This window comes from Phalaenopsis equestris, unplaced genomic scaffold, assembly GCF_001263595.1.
Source record: "Phalaenopsis equestris unplaced genomic scaffold, ASM126359v1 Scaffold001013, whole genome shotgun sequence".
Lineage (NCBI taxonomy): Eukaryota > Viridiplantae > Streptophyta > Magnoliopsida > Asparagales > Orchidaceae > Phalaenopsis > Phalaenopsis equestris.
The window spans coordinates 1,076,263-1,101,862 of NW_018165452.1; the positions used below are offsets into that span (position 1 = coordinate 1,076,263).

Consider the following 25,600-nt stretch of genomic DNA (forward strand, 5'->3'; position numbering starts at 1 on the left):
TTTGATGACTTTGTATCATAATATTGGTACTAAGCTTGATTTTATGAATGAAAGTTCAGCTTATTTGTGACAAAAAGTTTGGATCATATTTCCAAAGAAAGAATTGAAAGATTAGTAAAGAATGAAATCCTAAATAAATTGGATTTTACTGATCTTGTCATCTGTGTGAATTGTATTAAAGGAAAACATACAAATCACACACTTAAGAAGGTTGCCACAAGAAGCACACAACTCCTTGAAATTATACACACTGATATTTTTGGACCTTTTGATGTTCCAACGTTTGGTGGAGAGAAATATTTTATCACCTTTACTGATGATTTTTCACGTTATGGGTATGTCTACTTATTGCATCAAAAATCTCAAGTTATAGATGCCTTAAAGGTGTATATAACTGAGGTTGAGAGACAATTAGACAGAAAAGTAAAAATTATCAAGTCTGATAGAGGCAGTGAATATTATGGAACTTACAATGAATCTGGACAATGTCCAGGTCTATTTGCTAAATTCCTTTAAACTAATGGCATATGTGCTCAATACACTATGCCAGGAACACCACAACAAAATGGTGTTGTAGAAAGGCAAAATCATACTTTAATGGAAATGGTTAGGAGTATGATGAGTAATTCTTCTTTACCCTCATCATTATGGGTGCATGCTTTAAAGACCGCTGCATATTTATTAAATAGGATTCCTAGTAAGACAGTTTCAAAGACTCCTTTTGAACTGTGGACAGAAAGAAAAAACCTAGTTTAAGGCACCTGCGTGTTTGGAGTTGCCTAGCGAAAATAAGGTTATATAATCCACATGACAAGAAACTGGACTCAAGAACAACCAGTGGTTTCTTCATTGGTTATCAAGAAAAATCAAAAGGGTATAGATTTTGTTGTCCTAACAACAATACAAGAATTATTGAAGCTTGAAATGCCAAGTTCATTGAAAATGGTGAAGTTAGTGTGAGTTTGGAACCACATAAAGTGGAGATCCAAGAAATTAGCAAGAATCCAAGAAATTAGGGTTCAAGTTCCTTTACCCAAAATTTCTTCTCAAGTTGTTATTCCTACAGTTCTTGAACAGTTTAAGAACTTACAAGAACAACATATATATGATCAAATACCCCACAATGAAACTGTCATTAATGAACCTACATTAGATGAACCACATGAAGTAGCACCTAGAAACTCTCAACGACAAAAATGATCTGCTATTTTCGATGATTATGTGGCTTATCTTCATGAATTTGAATTTAACTTAGGAGTCAATGAAGATCCAGTTTCATTTTCACAAGCCATAAAAAGTACAAATTCTTCTAAATGGTTAAATGCAATGAAAGATTAGTTGAAATTGATGGATCACAACAAAGTCTGAGATATCGTTGAATTGTCTGATGGTGCCTGAAGGTTGTAAAAGAGTTTGTAAAAGAGTCAGGTGTAAATGGGTCTTTAAGACTAAGCGCGACTCAAATGACAATATTGAATGATATAAAGTCAGATTTGTTGTCAAAGGTTTCACTCAGAAAGATGACATCAACTATAAAAAATGTTTTCTCCGATTTCTAAGAAAGATTTATTTAGAATTATCATAGCACTAGTAGCTCATTATGATTTAGAGTTACACCAATGGATGTGAAAACTGACTTTCTGAATGAGAATTTAGATGAAGAGGTCTACATGAGTTAACCTGAAGGATTTTTTGTTGAAGAAAAGGAAAACATGATGTGTAAACTTATAAAATCAATACACGAACTTAAACAAGCTTCCCAACAATGGTATCTTAAGTTCAATAATACCATCACGTCCTTTGGATTTACAGAAAACACCGTTGATCAGTGTATATATCTAAAGGTCAATGGAAGCAAAATCATATTTCTCATTCTGTGTGTTGATGACATCTTGCTGGCTACTAATGATCTTGACTTATTATATGAAACCAAGAATTTTCTCTCTAAGAACTTTGAAATGAAAGATATGAGTGAGGCATCCTGTGTGATTGGAATTGAAATATTTCGCGATATATCACAAGATTTGTTAGGGCTGTCTCAGAAAACATATATCAAAAGAGTTTCTAAGAGATTCAATATGGAAGGGTGCTTAGCAAGTGTTGCTCCAATTCAAAAAAGCGATAAATTCAGCCTTATGCAGTGTCCAAAGAATGATTTGGAATGTAAACCAATGGAAGCAATTTCTTATGCATCTTTTGTTGGAACCTTAATGTATGCTCAGAATTGTACCAGACCAGAGTTTAGTTTTGTTGTCGGGATGCTGGGCATGTATTAAAGTAATCCAAGAATAGATCATTGGAAAGCTACAAAGAAAGTCTTGAGGTATCTATAAGGAACAAATGACCACATGCTCACTTATAGAAGATCTAAAGATCGTGAAGTGATAGGATATTTAGATTTAGATTTTGTTGGATGTGTTGATACCAGAAAATCAACATTTGGCTATCTGTTCCTTTTGGCTGATAGAGCAATCTCATGAAAAATTGCGAAGCAGACTATCACATCTGCTTCCACTATGAAAGCTGAATTTGTGGCTTGCTTTGAAGCTACAATTCAGGGTTTATGGCTGTGGAATTTTATTTTAGGACATAGAATTGTCGACAGTATTGCCAAGCCGCTGAAAATTTATTGTGAAAACTCCACATCAGTCTTCTTTTTAAAAAATGATAAGTATTCCAAAGGTGTTAAATACATGGAATTAAAATATCTTGTCGTTAAGGAAGAAGTTCAGAAACATAGAGTGTCAATTGAGCATATTATCATCAATCTCATGATTGCAAATCCTTTGATGAAAGGGTTGTCAGCGAAAACATTTAACGAACATGTCGTTAGAATGAGCATTATCAAAACCCTTTATTATTTTTATGCTCTTTATATTTTGACACTTTGGGCCCAATTTTTCTTGTTTCTAATATTTGTAAATCGTATTTTTATCGTTAGTTTACACTTTATGTTGCATCATGTTTAACAAGATTTTTCTTTTAATAGACATTATGGGACAATGATGTTAATTTCTATTATGCTAAGTATGTAATTGGTATTGTGATACATGGAAGAGACTGTGTCGATAAATTGTAACACAAACACCATGATTCATATACCATGATTCATATTAATTTCATACTTATTCAATAATTTATAATTTAACTAATATAAAGAAGGATTTATCTTACATTTTGTGCAGTATATTATGCATTATTAAAATTAAGTGATCCAAGTGGGAGAATAATATATTTTTATTTACGACTCACATTTATTTTAATAATTTATGAGACTTATTTTGATAAATTAAGTTATTTATTTAATTCATAACTTATGTCATAAATTATGACAACTTATGACATTTATTTTGATAACTTAAGTTATTTAGGAAGGAATAACTTATGTCATAACTTATGATATTTATTTTTGTAACTCATGATAACTTAAGTTATTAATTATCTTAACTCATAGCTTATGTCATAACTTATGATAACTTATGATATTAATTTTATAATTCATGTAATCCCTTAAATGAATAAGAGTTACTAACTTATGTCATTGATTTTAATAATAAAAAAATCAATTAATTTATTAAATTATGATAAATCCTATTGGTTCGTAACCCCTTTGATGGATGGTGGTTAAATAGAGCATGATTTAGAGAATGAGTCCCCTCTCTTCCTAACACACCCCGTACATTTCCCTCCATCAGAAAGTACAGAAAGTTTCAAAGGATTAGAGAGAGAAACTCCATCTCTTCAAGATAAAATTTTTTCAAGATCAAAATTTTTCATCATGAATACAGGTATGCGTTACTTTATTTTAAATATGTAATAAATCATGAATTTAAAAGATCTTAACTATTATGTATTTTTGGAATTTGTGTTATAAAGTTCAAACATGAATTTCTAACACTTTGAGAACATCCTCAGCCTCACCGGATCTGTCGTTAGCAGCTTCATCTGCCTGGTTTTTCCCTGTGTCTTCTACCTCATGATTTGTTAGCGTCTTATCGGAGTTGCAAAGGTAATTAGGCCTCGTTTAGGCCGGGGGTAGAGGAGCGGCGTGGTGTGGCGCCACATTTTTCCTGTGTTTATGGTGGTAGGCCAGCCTCGGTGCTTCAATTTTGATGTGAATGCTACATTTGTTAGTGGCTTGTTTTTCTGATTGGTTAACAATATGCAAAAAAAAAAAATATATTGTCTGGGGATGACATTATCTGTTGTTGGATATTTTTTAATGAGGGTCTATATTGGTTGTGGCATACTCATTGATGTGAATACACATCATTTGGGTTTGCATGAGGATCTAACAAAAAAAAGGAAAAAAAAATATTGTAGATGCGGCATTGTTATTTCTCTTTGGAGTGGTTATGGCTTTGAGGTTGTAGAAGTGGCTTGGGGTTGTGGATGTGGGTTGGGGTGGATGTGGCTTGGGGTTATGGATGTGGGTTGGGGTGGATGTGGCATGGTGGTACTGAGAAAAAATATGTTGTACAACATGATTGTACTAAGAAAAATTAAGTTGAACCAGGTTGTAATACAACAATATTCAAAAAGACCTATCTTAAGTAAAAATATGGTGTACAATTACATGATTGTATTGAAGAAAAAATCTAGTAAAACCATTTTGTACCGAAGAAATAAACATGCAATAACTAATCTCATGTTAAAACATGGTGAAAAACATAGTTGTACAGAAAAAAATATGAGTAAGACTATGTTGTGCTGAAGGAAAAAAATCTAAAATACCATATCCTAAGTTATATTATGGTGTGAAGTTATGGTGTGAATTCTTGTTATACTAAAGAAAAACTATAGTACAACAACTTTTGCTAAAAAAAAGTACCAAAATATTTTAAACATTTAACAACAAATAAATAGGTCTTCAATACAAAATCCCAAAGTTTGTTGTATTACCTAAAATGCATATAGGGTATAAAATGCATTTTTCTACAGAGAAGGTTCAACTTACTTGATAAGAAGGAGAAGATATGTCTTTCTTCGTTGCACCAAAACTGATTTCTACTCTAGTTTTTTTTTCAAAATTAGATATAATATTTATGTGTAATGGAATTACTAATATTAAACTAATGTGGTAATTTAACTTACCCGAAAAGAAGATACATTTTTCCTTAGTTGCGGCAATGCCGATTTGCAATCCTAAACATTATGTCGATTGATGGATATGAAGGAGTACCTTAAAATAAAAAGAAAAAAAATGAAATGCATGAAGAATTTAAAATGCTTAATGAGGATTCTGAAACTATCAACAATTTACAATCCTATATTGAATGCTAAGGATGGGGAGAAAAAGGAACCCTAAATCCTAAAAATGTAAATATGGATCTCGCAGCGGTAGAGAAGATTTTGAAATACTTAACATAATTTCACACTATATCGGGTCTAATTGGATAAAACTTCTCTACTTTTTATACAACAAAATATTATTTTCTATAATGGATGTGTGTCATCTTTAAATAGTTTTGGGTAATTTTTTAAGAGTTCAATCTTCATTAAATGCATAAATATGCTCACAAGCACACACACACACACACACACACACACACACACACACACACACACACACAAACACCACACACACACACACACACACACACACACACTTAAATTTAACCACTTTTTGGCAAAACAAATTATAATTTAAACACAAAGCCTAATCTTTAAACTCACCACATAGATCACACATTGTAGATGGTTTGTTAGGTCACCGACACTTGAACTGGGATAGATCGACTATGATTTTGGTTGTTATGATTTGTATGTGTGATTGTTGCTAGATTGGATGTTATGGTAGCTTGTGTGCTAGAGTAGATGTTAGAACAATCATCTTAATTATTCTGAGATTTATTTTCTATAGTAGGATGTGCTAAGTGAGGCAACCACAAAAATTTATAAATAAAAATAATTTAGTGTACCTTCCTGCAGTTGCTAAAATGATTCCCTTAGGTATGGTCAATTAGAGCAAGGAGCCTGACACTATAGTGCTAGGTTCACCTAGCTTCTATGTGATTATTGAGATTGTAGGTTTTTTGTTACCAACTCTTTTCTAGAGGGCTCTAGCAAACATAAATTTTTTTTGCTTTTGAGTTTGTAATTATAGAGTTAGGTGAGTCTGTCGATTTTTGGTTGGTCATGGTTTATGAGTGATTTGAATTCAAATCAACTTAATGAAGAAGCGAGACAAACCTTAATTCAAATCAAAATAAATTAAGAATGAGCAACAATTTAACAATGGAGTGAGGATGAACCAAAATTTGATGATGAAGAGAATATGAACCTCGACCCAAATTAAAAGTAAAAGACAAACCACAACTCGACAATGATGCAAAGATGAACATTAACACTAAGCATTGAAGAACATCAGCACAAAGCTTGGATGATAATAAAAAAAACTAGGATGGTCCCTAAATGAACCTAAACCAAGACTAATGAATCCCATAATCCTAGCCATTAGCCAACCAATCAATTTATCTTAACTCTAGGTAAGATTATATAAGGGGCAGATGCTCAACTAAACCAATTTTGTCTTTTTCCTAACGATATAACAATACCTTACCGCGCTCTCCTTTCTTTTGAGTTTTATCATATTTTGCCATTTTGGCTTATGTGCTTGTCTCTTTTTACTATGTTTACTTATGTCTACATGATTATAAATCCTATGATTTTTCTAGGTTTGTTGGTGGTATGCAATTGCTTAGATTTATATGTGGTAGGCTCTTAACGTAATTTTTCTACCAGATTAAATAATGTTAATAAATATTTTCAAATTTAAAACACAAAATTTAAATAAAAATTGAATTCACACCTTCCAATAACATTGCTTATAAATAATAAAATTTGATAAAATACAACTAACTAGAGACCCATATCATCTATCATGGTTGCACAAAAAAGAAAATATTCATGTATTATACATCATATAGTTTATACTCCTCATCTTCAACCCTCCACCAATTGAATGGAAAAAGGATATCTGACCTTTAAGGATCACTACTTTTATTGGGCAATGCCTGACTTTCATACTCGATTTGGCCTTAAGAATTTTCACACATGCATCATGAAGAATTACATATCCTTTGCATAACTTTATGAGAACAACACATAACACCAAAACAAATATAATTAATTTATTATCTAAATGAAAATAAAATTATAGAAATATTTTTAAAATTTAAATTGTAAAACAAATATTTTGCAATAGTTAGGTACATTGCATACCAGACATGCTTAGGACACTTGATTTTCATAATCAAGTCATAAGACCTATTTTATCTTCTTAATAAATAATAACCTATCATATCTTGCATTTACATAGCAATAGGATTTTTTAGCTCGCAGTCCCTTCTAGACAGAATTATAATTTTAGTAGAATCGAGCTTGTTTCAATTCTCTATGATATTGAACTATAGGTCCCTTTTCATGCATTATGTTTGGCTAGGTTAGAGGTTCCACTTAATTGGCAGACATCTCCTTCAGTCATAGGTTCTGAGGTTATTTCTCTTGCTATGATGTAAGCCCTTAGCTCTTCAGATTTCCTACAATCTAATATCATTGGTTATTAGTTCTAAGTTTGTAATAAAATAATCAACTCAACTTAAATAAATGTTTCAATTTTAAAATCATTAAACCCTAATATTAGGCAGATAGAAGTGATAATGAGTTTCTCAATTTCTAAGAACTTCATATTTTTACTCCTTTTGACTCAAAAAATAATTTTTTCAGTTTGAACTATCATAATTCAAATCCTAAATAATAATTCTAAAGACTCAATTTTAAAATTTTTGAAGACTTGGCTACACCCTTAATTGAAAGTTTTATTAGAAGATTCTATCTCCTATGATATAATTAACTATAAAGGCTTGTAATTATGAAATGCCAAATAAATATAAACTATATCTAACCTCTAAGTTAGGTAGGGAAAAGATTTGTTTGTTAACACTCACAAATCAAATTTGAATGAAAATCCTTATTTGATTGTTTGAATTTGTTTTAGAGTGATATTTCTATCTTTCAATATAGTAATTTACTCTCAATGTCATATTTGATCACCTAAAATAAATAAATATATTCAAAATCAATGCAGTCATAAAAATAAACCAACAAACTCTGGCTAACTTGAGCAAAGATGTTGACTGATCTGTTAACCCAAGCATTTTTAGCTCTTAATGTTTGAAGAAAAAGCGTTCATGTCGCCAAGTAGAAGCTCCCCAGTGTAGAAATCGACTCAATTTGCTCTCTGCAAGACAATCTCACATTTCTTCTTTTATCTATTTTAATTATGAACTTAGAGAAGTAAATAACTCTAGGAGCTCTAACAGCATAGGATAAAACCTTTAGGGAGTCTTCTTAAACCTTTTTAGTGGGTTAGATATGGGTTTGGCACATTGGAATCATGTTAGAACATATGAATAGCTCATATTCTCTAGTGAGAGGGAGAAGTGGTATTCAAGGTCATCCATTTTCACAATTTAAAATGGCTTGAATTGATTACGTCAAGTAGTAAATTGTCTTTTCTATAATTTGAACTATAGAATCAATAATTGACATTTGATATCCGATCAAATGACTAAACTCAAATCTCTTCTTGTGTTTTGTATCCCTTGAAAATGCACTGGCCAATCTAATGTCACTGTGTGTAAACTTTATTGTGTTAGTGTTTGATATGATGCAGACAAGCATTACATTTATTGAAAAAAATAAAACCATTTCAAATAAACAAAAAATTAAGAAATCATATAAATTTATTAAAATTTTGAAAAATATATTAATAATAGTCAAAATTCATCAAATAGCTTCTAAAACCTCCTCTTGTTCATTAAGGTTACCAAGGATTACGGGGGGACTACAATAAAATAAAGAAATACATGCCGGTTAATTCTAACTAATTAACACACTCATCTAATAATATAACTTATCTAAATAATTAACGTTAAGTATATAAAGTCATAAAAATTAACTTAAAATATTTCTTCAAAAAATATCTTAGCCGAGTAAAATCAACTTAATCATCAGTTTATTAAAATTAAATTTTTGATCAAAACTCTTTATTAATATATATATATATATACATCTCTACATAGAGTAGGTTAATAAAATACAGATTACAAAATTTTATGAAAATTTCTATCATTCCCAAGATGACCTCCAAATTCAAAATCATATATTTAAAATAAAATCACAAATTAATTATAAATTAAAATTTTAAGGAAATATAATATAAATAAAAAAAAGAAAACATAAAAAAATATTGGAATTAATTGATTAGATGAATAAATTATAAAAAAATAATTATTAATCACAAGGGATTAAAAATATTATGGGGATACCAAGAGGCATCCCTTAAATCACTTTGAGCTTTTCAATATTTTTTAAATTAATATACTATTCAATTAAGTTTTTTAGTTATATTAAACATTATATAGTTCATTAAAAAAACTAAATTAATTCAAAACATTCCCAAAGTTTTATGAAGAGGTTTTGTGGCATCTCTTAACCTAAAGGATAATTTTCAAATTAAAACATTAATCACTAGTCACATATGTTAGATTGCTTGTTAGTCAACAAAACTAAATTTATATTTGGATTATTATAATTATTTGGTGAGTTATTATTGAAGTTTGTGTGTAACTAGTGTCATTTTGCTCACTAGATTGGATAACAAGCTAATTGATTGCTTTTTAGAATGGATGCTAGGGCATTTTTATTGTAGTTCTACCTCTTATCTTTAATAAGTGGTAATGCATAACGAGGTAAAATGCCTAAAAAAATTAAATTAAATATAAAAAAAATTGACATGTCAGCATTACATGATCATGCTTATTCTCTAAACATAACTAATTACAACGGGTAGCTTGCCACATGTTTGTGTTAAGTCAATTGTGTTATATCTTAGCTAGATTGTGTGATTATATACCTACTAACCTCTATTTTACAAGCTTATCTTGGGACAATTTTCAGAATTTTAAATATAATTTAAATTAAAACTGGGTGTACGGTCTACATTGTTTAGGATGAATAAAGAGGTATTGTTTAGTCTAATGGTACCTTGTGAAGTTTGGAGGATATGTGTTAAAATGAATAAATGAATCCAAGATGAACCAGTTTGATGAAACAATACTAGAGGACCAAGAAAACTCCTATGCAAGCCATTATTCTAAAATTGGTTATATAAGGGCAGAGTTGAATTGTTACTTTCCCTTTTCTTTCGGGATGTAGAATGATACTCGATCACACCAACTATATATTTTATTTTATTTTATTTTTTATGTTTATATTTTGTGTGTTCACTTTTATGTGCATATTAGGTATACTTACTTTTCCTAGGTTTATTTTTGTGTTTCTTGTTCATGTAAGGAATTATATTACGACATTAGACTATTATAATAAAATAATTTGTTTGCCCAACCAAAAATTAACACCTCCTAGGAAAGCAGCTGACAAATATAAATTAGGTACCATAAAATTAGCTAAATCATTTACACTTACATATTTATATTCTCCATTCCTTGATATTTCACTTATTGCCCTTATTGGATAAGTCTACATAAAAATTTGATTTGGCTTGAAATTTTGACTAATAGTGCATGCATACTTGCAATAAATTATATATCATAACTTAGAAAAAAGTCAAATCTCTTATAATAAATAAAAATCTTAATTTTGTTGCAATAATTAGATTCAATATTTATAAGTTCGAGCATAAGTCCTGCTCAATTCTCCTAAAATTCAACAATTCTCCTAAATTTCAACAATAAGGCTTCCCCCATCTACTTGCATTTAACTAGACTTGTAGACTTGAAATATATTTCAATTAGTTGCCTACCCTTTATAGATAAGAACATACATTTAGAAGAGTGGGGCCCATTTTTGCTCCCCGTGGGATGTGAGATCTACAAGTCCCAATTTACCCTTGCAAACCAGGTTCGAGCTTCTTGTTTCTTCTCATGACAACACAAGTCATGATAATTTCTGCGTATCTCTGATCTGGTGACATGAGCGTCATAAGCTCAAACAATCTAATAAAATGAATAATTTAAAACTAAAATTAAATCATAATCTAAAAATATAAAGTCCAACCATATAATAATTTGAAGTACGATCGAGCCGCTCACTATCCAATTCTTCCTACTACTCCTCTTTTTGCCTCCAAAAAATAAGTATTCTTCATTCGAGCCAATCCCAATAAAATTTCAACTGGAAGTTCATGAAATTCAATTTCTAAAATATATAAACCACAAGTGTCAATATTTTAATTGAGGTTTTTCTAAATAACTATATTATTCAGAAAATCAGCATCAAGTAATTAAATAAACTCCACCGACCCAAATTGCGCAGGAAATAGACCTCCTCCAAAATTATTATTCTGTGGTTAAATTTTTTCTTAGATAATATTTTCACCCCTTGAGATGATCTAAAACGCTCAAAGTCAAATCCAACTATAAAATAACAATAAATTAACCACTTAAATTGTTTAATTTTGAAGAAAAATGAATCATTATAAATTATATAATTTATTCCTATTGAAACCACACAGCCACTTGGAAGAATCGAGTACCTCGATTAATGAGAAAGACGGTTACCAGAACTATATTATAATCCCATATGCCCCGTGATTTAACTTCAGCCGTTCCAATTTGAAATATAAATACTATCATACATTATTTTAGCAACCAAATTTTATAAACACACCAGAGTTTAGAGAAAAATTTGCGTAAGCGGAGGTTATTGAGAGGGTATTGAGAAGAAAATATTACATCAGGACTCCGCACTTTGAGTTACGTGCGGAGTCCAATGAAATTACATCGTGGAGGTGATCGGGCCGGTAACACAAGAGAATATTTCTCTCGAGTTATTCAGGTGTTATTGTGTGTTATTCAGTGTTATTGTGTTCTGGGATATTTCTGATGTTATAATAACACAATAACACATCAATAATACTTGAATAACACACAATAACACCTGAATAACACACAATAACACCTAAATAACACGAGGAGAATATTCCTGTGTTACCGGACCAATCACCTCCACGGCGTAATTTCATTGGACTCTGCACGTAACTCTATGTGGAGAGTCCTGATGTAATATTTTTCGAGTATTGGGAGGTTATAGATAGGTTACACCTTCTGTAACATCTGTGTAACCTATTATAATCCTCAAATATCCTCTGAATAATCTCAGACATACATAACTCTGCGTACGTAATTTTTCTTCTAGAATTTAAGCTCAATTATTTATTAACTGATTCGCTCTATTTGAAAAAAAAAAAACGGTGCAATCAATGAACTATTTATAACATACCAAGAATCTAAAGGCCGGATTCGAGCGCTATGACGCACGAGCAGAGGACAAGGCTCCACAGTCCACTGTTGTTAAAGGCTACAGAGGCCGCTACACAACTGTCCCACTACTCCAATCGCTACTTTCTAGAAGCGCACTGTCAAAATGTAGCGACTATTCCATTGCGACTCCTCCCGATATTCAAATGCTTCCCCACCAAGAAATACGCGTCCTTTATAAGCCCTTCCGTTCCTCACCCGCTTTCAATTTCACTGGATTCTCCGGTGAATCATGACCGACCAATCTGATCCTCATCTTCTTTCTTCCTCGCCGCCGCCGACGCCAACGCCGACGATCGAACTTCGCGACCTGACGGCTGTTTCTGTACTCGGGCGTGGAGCAAAGGGTGTCGTCTTCTACATTTACGGGGCCTCCCCCGACCATGGCCTCGCTCTCAAGGTTATTTCAAGACCATCCATCGAACACAAGAGCCCCGTCTCCATCTCCGCCGCAGGAAGCAACTCTGAAAGTGCGTATCGTCGGATCTACTTTGAGCGTGACGTGCTGCGCGCTCTCCATCATCCCCTCCTCCCCTCCCTCCGCGGCGTTGTTTCCACAGAGAAGATTGTCGGATTCGCCCTCGATTACTGCCCTGGCAGCGATCTCAACGCGCTTCGCCGGCGGCAGACGGAGAAGATGTTCTCCGATGGGATCATCCGGTGATTTAGTCCTTCCAATTCCATTCTGTTGAAATTCCCAGAGATCATTATATTTTCCCCTAATTTTATAATAATTTTTTTTTATATATATAGATTCTACGCGGCGGAATTGGTGCTAGCACTGGAGCATCTCCACGGGTTAGGGATTGTGTACCGAGATCTGAAGCCCGAGAACGTTCTGATTCAGGAAAACGGTCACATAATGCTCGTCGATTTCGACCTCTCAACCAAGCTTCCATTCTCCAAATCGCCGCCCGAAATCCTCCGCCCAGAACCCGCTTCGGCTCAGAAGAAATCGAAGAGCCGGTCTCTTTTCGGATGCTTCTCTGGTATTTCCAACGTCTCTCCGGAGACTCTCGACTCGGATTACTCGCAGGAGCAAGTAAAGTCAAATTCGTTTGTCGGAACGGAGGATTACGTGGCCCCAGAGATCATCGAGGGTAAGGGTCATGACTTCGCCGTCGACTGGTGGTGCCTTGGTGTGGTACTCTACGAGATGCTCTACGGCCGGACGCCTTTCAGGGGGAGTAATCGGAAAGAGACGTTCTACCGCATCCTGACGAAGTCGCCGGAGCTCTTCGGCGAGAGGACAGCGCTTAGGGATTTGATCGGACGGCTTCTAGAGAAGGATCCGGTGAAAAGAATCAACGGCGAGGAGATACGTCGGCATGAGTTCTTCTTCGGAGTGGAATGGAAGTCGGTAGCGGAAATCGGGCGGCCACCATTTATTCCGGCGGGGGATGAACGGAAGGAATGCGGCGAGGGATTGGACATTGAGAAGATTGTGGAGGAGATTTGGTGGAGTTCACGTGAGGGAAACGGGAAGGCGGTGGAGGAAAATTACGTGGCGGAAGCGAGGAATGCTTCTAGAAATGGTGACTTTGACGGCTTTTGATTTTTGATGAATTTTAGGAAGTGGGACGCACTCATTGCTCGTTATTGGGAGAGGACTCCGATTTTACTTGGGGTCATGGAGCGCAGGTTTTATCTTAACCTATGCATTGAATTTGTCATTAAAATTGTTAAAATATAATTAAAAATAATTGAAATGTACATTTAAATGTGAGTTCACTTGTGTATTTATTTTTTGTTTATTATTATTATTAGCATGTGCCGTTGCATACATAATAAATATGATCGGTCATTCTAGAATTTTTCTAATGGAGCGATGCTTGCAAGAGGATTTATAGCCCATTTCTCGAAGAAAATATTTTTTACTTTACCATTATTGATTCTTGTTTTTGCTATCCTCCACTGATAATAGCTGTGTTTCTGGATACATTTCCTGCATTAAAATTTCCCATAAAACAGGGAGGAAATTTTAATGCAGGAAATGTTTTTTCATTTTTTTTAATATTGAGGGAATATAATACTAGGCAGAATAACATAAAAGAATACCTGCATTGTGCATAATAAATGTGTCAGCATGAATCTTGAGGCAATTCGACAGCTCGGTGGCTTTGAAGTAGACTTTTAAACCAACTTAATGATTCAAGCCCAAATAATCATCTATGCCAAATGGCTTAAAGTTATACTTAGACTGCATGAATTTCTCTAAAGGGAATTTAGGATTGACGACTGGCAAAGTGCATCCGGTCGGCCAATATTAATCGACCAGATCTGTCTGGACAATTATTATCAATAGTCCAACCCTGTCTTGAGTTGAATGATCAACCGACTGTTGGTTCTCATTCAACAAGCCGACCGATAGCACTATTTACTCCACCTCTTCAGCGTCAATTGATCGAGCCAAATGATAGCAAGGCTCTAGGTTCATAGGGGCATAATTCCAAGATTAACCTGTAGAACTCTCTTTAAAGCAAGGTTAGAAATGTAATTTTCTTTTTTCTATAAATAGAAGTGTTTTCATGCTATAGAATTTTTGGTTCCTCTCTCTCTCCATGTACCAAAAATATACAATTATCTAAAAAGGGTCACAAGGTCCAAATAATTTCCTAATTTTTCCCCAAAGGGGCAAGCCATTGTGCACTCCCTTCTTCTCTCTGTCTCTCTCTCCCTCTCTCTTTCTCTCCTTTTTTACTTGGTTCAAAGGCTTGATTCCCTTAGGTGTGTCGATTTATTAGAGCACTCTGCTTTCTCTCTCTTTCTCTCTTCCTTCTATTCTAAGTTCTATCCATTGGGCGTGATTCAAATTACAATCTCGGATTCAACATCCTAAAATGTGCGATAAGCTTTGTTAACAAGAAAAAGAACAAAACTAAGCAGAAAAAAACCATCACAGTGACACTCCTAGCATATAGTGCGTGAAAGAGTTTACGCAGAAGTAGATCCAGTAGTAGAAAATCACATTTTTGTCATTTTTCAAGAGGATTGTTGGAATAAATTTTTGATGTCAAAAGTGTAGGATGTTTGCTCGAACACTATGAAACCTTGTTTGATGCATGTGTTGATTCCCTTAGTCTTAGACGTCCATTTAATACCCTCTGATGCTTATGGAAGAGCACAAGATCGATGTCATTGTGCTAGAATTTGGTTTTCGCTTAGACCAAGGCCGACCTACATTTTGTCTGTCGGACAGCTTCAACCGGACCAATGGTTCTGATTTGATGCAAGACATGTGAATCGAGCCCAAATTGGCTTGATCATCAGCGAGTTTGTCCTGATGACCTTCAATTGCGATAAGGACAACACAAGGGTGTCCATAACGTCAATTTTGCCTAAGGAGGCACTCATAATGTTGGTGGGTTCCGTGTATAATCTGAGTGCACACAAATTATAACAAAAAATTTAAATCTAAAACAAAAGGGTTTTCAAATATAAAGAATATATATATAGAAAGGAAGCTTTTCTACATTTTCCCCATGCCCTAAGGGGCCTCCTCTTTTTTTTTCACGAATCAGCTAACGCACGTAGCCCCCTCCTTTGACTTTGTCGCGCCTACCTGTTTGTGATGCACCCCGGGAGGCTTAGCACTGACATTGCCACTCCTGCCAGTTTCTTCCCCACGAGCTCCTCCTCTCTCAGTCAGTCCCTTTCACGCAAGGCCCTAGCCGCACATGCTACTCTTCTATCATGCTCCGTCTGAAACCCTTGCTCTTCGGCATCACTCAGGACCTGCTTGGCTTGCTCCTTAGTGACCCTTACTGTTTGCTGACCTCCCCTAATCTAATAAGTAGAGCTTTTCCCTCCTTTTCAAGCAAAAAGGGGCTACATGCCCTAATCTCATGTGGCACCTCTTGACACGATCCCCTTGCCGATGGCCTCCCCTTGATGTTGGATTCCCCTCACCGACGGGCTTGTCTCAATAGTGTCACTCCTCCACGTCAGTTGATGCGCCCTTAGCGCATGTTGTTTTTCTGTGTGTTTTATGTCAATTCAATTCCCCTTAAACGGTGCCAAAAACTTGACCCAACCCATAATTACGCAGTAATTTAGCTTTCAAAAGATGACAAAAAACTTGACCTAATTTATATTTAGTAGCTAATATACAAAATTGAAATATTATGAAATATAACAAATTGTTCACACACTATGGGTTCTACGCAAGTGCACATATCACTTCAAGTAATATAAGAGTTTATGATTAAGCCCCAAATATTGATCCCACGAGGAAGCAAGGAAAGGTGTCCTCAGTCAAATTCCAGTCTACTACTATTAGTCCTTAGTTTGGAATGTCAATTAAAATGGTGTTTTATCCAACAACTACTCATAAATGCGAATTTTAAATGTAAGGATAGTAACTATTACTAAATGTAAATATTAATTCTAAAGATAACCCTTTTTGGATGAGTTGGTTTGGAGAATTTTAATATGTTAAAACTTACTATTCCTATCTAGCGAATTGGATAATGTAAAGGAATGAGATACATTAATTATTGTATAAGCCAAATAGGAGCAATTTTAATTCTCAACCCTGATTCAATGTTATAGAAAATCATTGGATAATTTTAGTTTTAGTCCCTAAATCCGTGAATAGGCTAGGAGGATACTGACTCCCACTCCAGAGCTCCCACTTCTTTTCCCCTAAAGGCTAACTCTAGCTTTAGTTTTTAAACATTAAGATCAAATTTGGGATTTTTAGTCTGTCACCGTAAGAATCTCCAATTCTACACCCAACAAAGTATATTCCCTATTTATTTACACTTAATCCCATGAACGAAATTCTCCTTCATGGAATCAAATGTGATCCTCACTCTGTTGGCTCACTCTGTTGTAGAACTCATACTCCATTCTCGGATCATATGTTTCACAACATATTTTAACAATTCAATTGGTCAGATCAAAAAAGAAATTAAGAGTGGAGTTGAAAAACCATTACAATTTATAATTAAAACTTCTTCTAGCATGCAACCCAGTATCCTAAACATGAATCGTACTCATTACAAATGAAAAATAAAAGGAAAATAATGGCATAATCTTCTCATGCCACAATTTTCAAAAAAAGAAGAATGAGTAAGAGAAACACATCATAAAGCACGAATAAAACACAACGAAAAATTTCATTAAATCAAAGAAAATCTACTAGATAAGTGTTTACAAAATCATAAAATAATGAAGAACACAATACTTAGCTTTTTCCCCTTGAAAGAAAGATGAAAATCTCTCCCACAAAGTCTCCCGCTGATTCATGCAATGTTAGAACATTTCCTTACAGATTATCTCAAAATCCCCTCACCAATCTCGCCAAAAAGGTAGAAATCTATATTTCAACACGTATTCTAAGTCTCTAAACATTCTCCACATTTTTCTACTCACACACCTTTTTTTTGACATAAAAGTACTCTATTATAGTGTAGGGACAAATTTCTCAAGAGTTGCCTCAAGCAACATTCCAAAAGCGTCCAAATACATTGAATCTTGTAGAAATTTGCCCAGGATCGCTTCCAAACCATCTCGGGTGCTAAGTGCACCGTTCTGGTGTCGTTTTCTGCACTCTGGCGCCGTCGGCGCCAGTTCTAGTGCCGTCGGCGCCCACCCTGCGCAACTCCATCATTTTTATTTGTTTGGGTTCGTTTTAGCTCCGTTTCAGTTGCGTTGCGTTCCTAACTGATAGACCTACAAAATAAGCATAAAAAACTTTCTTTAAAGTATAATTTCATTAAAAAAACGTGTGAGAAGTGTAAAAGAGATTAAGCATAGAAAGACATATCGAAATGTGCCAGGACAAAATTTTCTTTTTTGCTCGTTTTTGCTCATTTTTGGTCCAAATTACACTATTTTTGCTTTTTTTCTCCAAAACTCCATTACTTGTCCCTGAAACCAAAAATTTACAAAATACCTTCCTTTAAAGTGCAATATCTTTGAAAATCACCAAATATATGCATTAAAAGCATATGAAAAATTGAACATTTTTTAGGCGTATCAAAATCCCCCAAACTTAAATGTTACTTGTCCTCAAGTAACACTCTTACTACATACAAATATGAGTTATGGTACATAGTTTAACTTCTAAATTTCTATAATTTGGTCCACTAAATATAATAGCATAACTTAAGAAATATTTTTTTAACAACTTAAGTCAAAACTAAAAGTATAAGAACATCTAGTAGTCAAGTCTAAGATTTCTGATTCTCTATTCATTTCAAGAAGAATTGTAATTTTTCATGTTAAATTTACTTAGAATATCCATATGAAAAAGAACTTCATGAAATTTTTATTAGTAAGGATACTAAAACTCAAATACAAGTTTAAAAAATGTAATAAAGCCTTCTTCCCCAAGTTGATTCAAGTGAAGCCAATTTTTGATTGGGCATCTCCTCAAGCTTATCCTCACATACTTTTTTTTTTCTTTTTCTTTTCTTTTTTTTTCTTTTAGGATTATTTTTTAATCCTTTTTATGTGAGAATTACTATATCTGGGTAGCTTTTAATAATTTAACTTCACTATCCTCTTCTTGAAGTTAAAAACTTTTCAAATTCTTTCACTTTATAAATTCACATTAGTTTTGAAGATTTTTAATAAAGCCTCATTCTTTTCTTCTTATATGAAACTCTAAGATTCTTAATACTTCAAAAATAAAATTTCCTTTACTTTAAATAGAAAAGCATAGTTTTACTCTTTCGTACCAAATATCTTAACTCTAGAATCAACTTTCATTATTGAAAACTTTTACTTAAGTCTACTATATATTTAGAAACATAAATATAGTTATCAAAAGTTAGCCTCTAATACCAAAGGTCATGTTAAATTAAATTTTTAAAATATAGCTAATTGAGGACAAATAAAATTTAGTTTAATTATATTAAAGAAAATTTTCTTCCCCCTCAAACTTAAATTTTTAAATATTTTGCAATCAATTCCATAAAATGTAGCAGGAAGAAAAAGTAAAAGTTGAATCTACTTACTACTACAACATCCTATTAAATTCATATACATGCATAATCAGGATAGAATAACTGCAGGAGAAAGTAAATCTAGCCTAAAACATGCTTGTAATAATATTAAACTAAAAGGAAGTATACTCAGTTTAAAATTTTATTTTTTTTCCTACCCCTAAACTTGATTTTTTTAAATGTATAACATTAAGTAAAAAATATATAAGTAGGAAGAAAAACAACTCAGAAATTCTATCTACAAAAAATTTCTATCAGAAACATCTACAATTATTTATCAGGATAGAAAACATGTAGTAGAAAGTAAATCTAAAATAAACATGCCAAAATGAAATTAACTAAAAAAAAGTCTAATTAGCATAACATGTATCAGCATTGGAATATAAAAATGTTCTTCAAGTCTTATAAAATTGTAACATAAACACAAACAAACAAACAAGATAAATGAGGTCAATTCTTCCTCCATCTCATTGCATCTCACTAACTTACTTTCAATTTCTAACAGAATCACTACACAGATATAATGGGTACTTATAAATGATTTTATAGATTTTAATCCCAAAGATAAGATTATCCCTGATACATTGGGTCGCGAACACCAACCTCAGGTGTTACCATATCCCATTAATTAAGCACCTCTAGTAGTTATAAGGATAATGTAAAATTATCCACTTGTTACTCATTAAATAGGAAGTAAAAAAATTAAGATGAAATTTTCACTGATAAATTCATAATGTCTCTTCTAAAACTTAAGTCCGAGTAAGACAAAAGTTGTAGTGGATTAGTCAATTCAAATACTACAAGAGAACATACAAGTCTAATCATAATAAGAAGTTAAGAAATCATTTCCCTCATGACATACAAAAAGCAAATCAAACCACTAACAATCCAAACATCTACCAAACATCAATCAAACTAATCAATCCACACTAAAAAAAACACAATACAACACTAACAATCATCTCTCAAGAATACTAAATCAAACCACACTGATAAATATGAGTTGCCTCCCATAAAGCGCTTTGTTTAACGTCGTCAGCTTGACAAATGATTCCACATGGATCAAAATATGGATCAAAATTCCATTTAATTCCATTTAAGTAATCCTTGATCAATCACCCAATCTTTTTCAGATCCAGAGATTCCTATATAGTCCTCAAGTTTACATTTTTTCTTTCAGCTCTTCCTGTTTAGATTGATTCATAGCATTATTCCTCATATTTCCTTCTAGATCCAATATTATTCTAGTGGTTTTCTCAATTTTCATATTAATACCATCTTTGAAATTTATAAGAAATGAATCTTTATATGATACGTCATGATCTCCCAAGTTTTCTTCATGATCTCCCAAGTTTTAGATCGGATCCTCTCAAGATAATTTAGATTTTGGATCAAATTCTTCTAGGTTACTCTTGTCTTTCAAGTTATCTTATAATTCTTTCCCTTGGTACTGAGTAAATGGTGGAGGTGGTCTTTCTATATATCTTTCTAACTCCTCAGGAATTTCTTCCATTGGTCTTTCAATATCCTTATCCTCATCTCTGAACTTAAAGTTCTTTTTAAACATATCCTTCGAATTCTCTTCTAAATATCAGTTCAATAATTTCAAATTGCTCATCATTCATCTCCTTAGGAATTATCTCAGAGTCACCAGGTAAAATCTCTGGGGGGTAACCGTTAATTGCATTAATAATCTACCCCAGCATCAAAATCTCATTAATTTTGTCTGTATACCATGGAATATGCCATTCAGTGATTTTGAATAACTATTTCATGGGAGATCTTTTACTAATTTCATCATTCAATTTAGGTTCATTTTGTGATTGAGTCAAATATGAAGATATAAAGACTGGTGGTGTAGATGAATTCTCTAAATAGGTAGGCTTTAAAATTTTATGAGGTATATTCATTTTAAGTTCATGAGATTTTTTAACAGATGGAATTAAAAGTTTACTATTTTCGGTAACGTCCATCATTTCACACCTCTCCTGAAAATACATACAGTCCTTTTTAAACAAAATTTTAGACTCATCATGAAAGTTCATTTCGATCTCATCTGTTAACTTACTCTCAAAACTTTTTTGGAAATGGTCTTTACTTAGTTAATCAATTTCATACATCCAAAAAGAATCATCATCTTTTCTCTCAGTTGGATATTTCATAGTCTTTAACACATCAAAAGTGACTTCCTGGTCATTAATATTCATAGTCAACTCTCTTTTTTACACATCTATCATAGCTTGTCCAGTAACAAGAAAAGGTCTCCCCAAAATAATTGGATTTTCTTTATCTTCCTCCATATCTAATACAATAAAGTCCATAAGAAAGATAAATTTATTCACTTTAGCAAACACATCTTTTATAACCCATTTTGGATAAATGATAGATCGATCAGTTAACTGTAGGGTTACTGTAGTGGGAGAAATATCAGATATACCTATTTTTCTAAATATTGATAGAGGCATCATATTAATGCTCAATCATAAATGGCATAAAGCTTTTCTGCATAATCTTTCTCCAAATACACAAGTAATTGTTAAGCTAGAAGGATCTTTAAGTTTCTTAGGAAGCTTTTTCTGAAGTATAGCGCTACACTCCTCACTTAGTGCAACTATCTCGTAATCCTCAAATTTCCTTTTCTTGTTTAATATCTCCTTTATAAATTTTGCATAACTTGGCATCTGTTCTAAAGCTTCAACGAAAGGAATATTTATCGTTAACTTCTTAAGTACGTCCATGAACTTTGAAAATTATTTATCCAACTCATGTTGTCTAAGTCTTTGAGAAAATGGAGGTGGTGGTATTTCTAAATTGATTTTAGTTGGAGATATTAATTTTTCGAGATCCTTAGAAACATGTTCTTCGAGTCTTTTATTTTTCTTTGTTTCTCTCATAACTCCTTTCTCTTTTCTGACCACATCCTCTATCTCTCTTCCACTTCTTAATTGGACAGCTTCTATTTGTTCATTATTGTTCTCTTTAGGGTTGATCTTAGTGTTACTAGGATTTGTTTCTTGGGGTCTATTGCTAAGTGAATTAACAATTTCTCAAAATTGATTCTCTGTGTTTCTAATTGTAGCATTTTGACTTTGTAACTAGTTTTCCATTTGTAAAACCACTCCTTCTATAGACATCTTCTTATCCTCAAATTGATGATCATTGTTAGAGTATGGTGGATATGAAGGTCTATAGTTTGTGTTCCCCTGATAATTCCAACTTCCATTAGGATTTGCATGATTATTTTACCATTTTTGGTTTCCACCCCAAGTAGTGTGATTCTAGTTAAAATTAGGACGGCTCTTCCAACCTTGGTTGTAAAAGTTAGAATACGAGTTGTTTATGGTATTTAAAGTTTCATATGATAAGTTAGAATCAATCATATGCCATAATGAACTTTCCTCACTTACTGGAGTAAATTGAGGCTGGTTCATTCCAAATTGGCCCAACTTCCTTAATATGGTAATAACCTGAGATGCAAGAATTGCAATCGCATCTGTAACATGAGCACTGGCTACATTTTTAGAATTTACCCTTGTAAAGGGCCATTGAAATTCATTTGTAGCCATTTCTTCCACTAATGCATATGCTTTATTAAATGGTTTTGATATTAATGATCCTTCAGCGGCAGCGTCAATTGTAAACCTATTGGATTCTACTAACCCATTGTAAAAAATTTGAATGATTAACCAATCGGGCATAACAAGATAACATGGTGTGGAAACTTTCTTAAGAGTTCCTTAAATCTTTCCCAAGCTTTTTATATTGATTCCCCTTTATACTGACAAAATGAGATAATACCGTTTCTAAGTTTAGTAGTCCTTAGTAGTCCTTGAAGGTGAAAAATTGAAGGTGAAAAATACTTGGCTAGGAATTTCTGAGTTAACTCCTCCCAATTTTTAATAGAGCAAGGTGTTAATGAGTATAATAACATTTTAGCCTTATCCCTTAGTGAGAAAGGAAAAAAGCCTTAGTCTAATAGCATCGTCTGACATGCCATTATAACGAAATGTAGCACAAAGTTCTAGAAAACTTGATAAGTGTAAATAGGGATCCTCCGAAGGAGTTCCCCCAAACTGGTTGTTTTATGCCAGTTGGATAATATCTGGATTTATTTCAAATGAGTCAGCTTCTACGACAAGTGTTTGTATACTTAAGTGAATTTCAATTGTTGTAGAATATATATAGTCTCTCAAGGATTTATGATGATTTTTCAAATTATTATTTTGAATGTTTTCCATTTCCATTTCTAGTTCATCAAGTCTTTTCCGTTTTTTGATTTTTTTTCCTTTTTTCTAACTCAGGATCATAAGCTACAAGTCCTGAAGATCCTTTATTTCGCATACGCAACACAACAAATAATACATTAACAAATAAAAAACAAAATAAAAATTATATTCAACACAACAAAATATTTTCACAAACACATTATTTTTTACACATACATTTTTTTTCATAACACTTTTTCATACAAAAAAAAATTTACAGACAAAAAATAGTTTTTATGACACTACAGTTTTCCAAGTTTAAACATAATTACTCCAACTAAAATTCTCCTAAAGTTCTTACCGAAGCTTCCCCGGCAACGACGCCAAATACTTGATGCGCCCCTAGTGCATGTTGTTTTTCTGCGTGTTTTATGTCAATTCAATTCCCCTGAGACGGCGTCCTAAGACGGTGCCAAAAACTTGACCCAACCTGTAATTACGCAGTAATTTAGCTTTCAAAAGACGGCTAAAAACTTGGCGCAATTTATATTTAGCAGCTAATATACAAAATTGAAATACTATAAAATATAACAAATAGTTCACCCACTGTAGGTTCTATGCAAGTGCACGTATCGCTTCAAGTAATATAGGACTTTCTAATTAAGCCCCAAATATTGATCCCACGAGGAAGCAAGAAAATATGTCCTTAGTCAAATTTCAGTCTACTACTATTAGTCCTTAGTTTGGAATGTCGATTAAAATGGTGTTTTATCTAGCAACTATTCCTAAATGTAAGGATAGTAACTATTCCTAAATGTAAATATTAATTCTAAAGATAACCCTTTTTGGATGAGTTGGTTTGGAGAATTTTAAGATGTTAAAAACTACTATTCTTATGTAGTGAATTGGAGAATGTAAAGGAATGAGATAAATTAAATATTTTATGTGTCAAATAGGAGAAATTTTAATTCTCTACCATGATTCAGTGTTATAGAAAATCATTGGCAAATCTTAGGTTTAGTCCCTAAATCAGAGGCTAGGATGGGAGGATACTGGCTCCCACTTCCCTTCCCTTGAAGGCTAACTCTCGCTTTAGCTTTTAAACACTAAGATCAAATTAGGGATTTTTAATCTGTTGATACACCTAAAATATATAGTGTTTTTAGACACATTGTTATACATCTATTTGAGATATTACGCTTTAATGGAAGGTATTTGTGTGTTTCTCTTTCAGGTACAAGTAAGAAGGTGAAAAATGCTTAAAGGAGTGAAAAATGATCAAATTTGGAGCAAAGAGTTGAAAATTGTGCTAAAGTGTTTTGGCGCCTAAGCGCCAGATCCGACGCTTAAGTGTCGTTAAACAGAGAAGGTCTCGCCTAAGCGCCAGAGACCCCGAGCTTAAGCGCCAGAGGTAGTTATTTGGCAGTTTTCATCATTTGGCCAAATTTTAAAGAGGTATTTGAGGCACCTTTTGGCTTAAGAGGGTGATTATCACCACTAGAACAAAAATATTATAAAAAGACTTGTGAAAGGAGGCATCCTTTGGAGAATACATCGAATTTAGAAACATTTTGAAGAGTTATCAAGGCACCTCTTGGAAATTTATAAAAGAATGAAGTTTTTACATTTGAGGTGGGTGCTTGAAGAGGGAGAGAGTGCTGGAGTCCTGAGAAGAAGATCGTGGAGAATCTTGTGGAGAGATTCAGGCACCATAAAATTTACTTTTTTCTTTTGTTTTTAGTTTTATTTTGAGAGTTGAGAGTGTTGTAAAAGAGAAGAGATTCAAAGGAACTTCAAGAGTTTGGTTGAGGATTTGAGATAAGTTTTTATCTTTTGTTTTAAGCTACTTTTAGTTTTAATCAAAACTTCTTGTTGGTTTGACAATGATTTCTACTTTTAAACTAAAGTGTGGTTTTGTTTTCTCCATAAATTCTAAGTAATTTTCTTTATCTTTATCCTTAAAATGATAAGTAATTAAAGTGTTGGATGGAGTTGTGGAGAGTATTGATCTTTAATATTGGAAGAAGTTGTAATGATTTAAATCCATGAACTTCATTTACTTCTTGATTTGGCCAATCTATATGTTAAAATTTTTTGT

The 25,600-nt window shown here is 33.0% G+C and overlaps 1 protein-coding gene across 1 annotated transcript; it reads left to right on the plus strand.

The window, feature by feature from the left end:
• Window positions 1-12,406: 12,406 nt before the first annotated feature.
• On the plus strand, window positions 12,407-14,139 carry LOC110032711 (serine/threonine-protein kinase OXI1-like). Its single transcript, XM_020736433.1, has 2 exons — window positions 12,407-13,004; window positions 13,098-14,139. The coding sequence occupies exons 1-2, from the start codon at window positions 12,577-12,579 to the stop codon at window positions 13,897-13,899; spliced, it is 1,230 nt and encodes a 409-aa protein (XP_020592092.1). The 5' UTR covers window positions 12,407-12,576; the 3' UTR covers window positions 13,900-14,139.
• The last annotated feature ends 11,461 nt before the right edge of the window (window positions 14,140-25,600 follow it).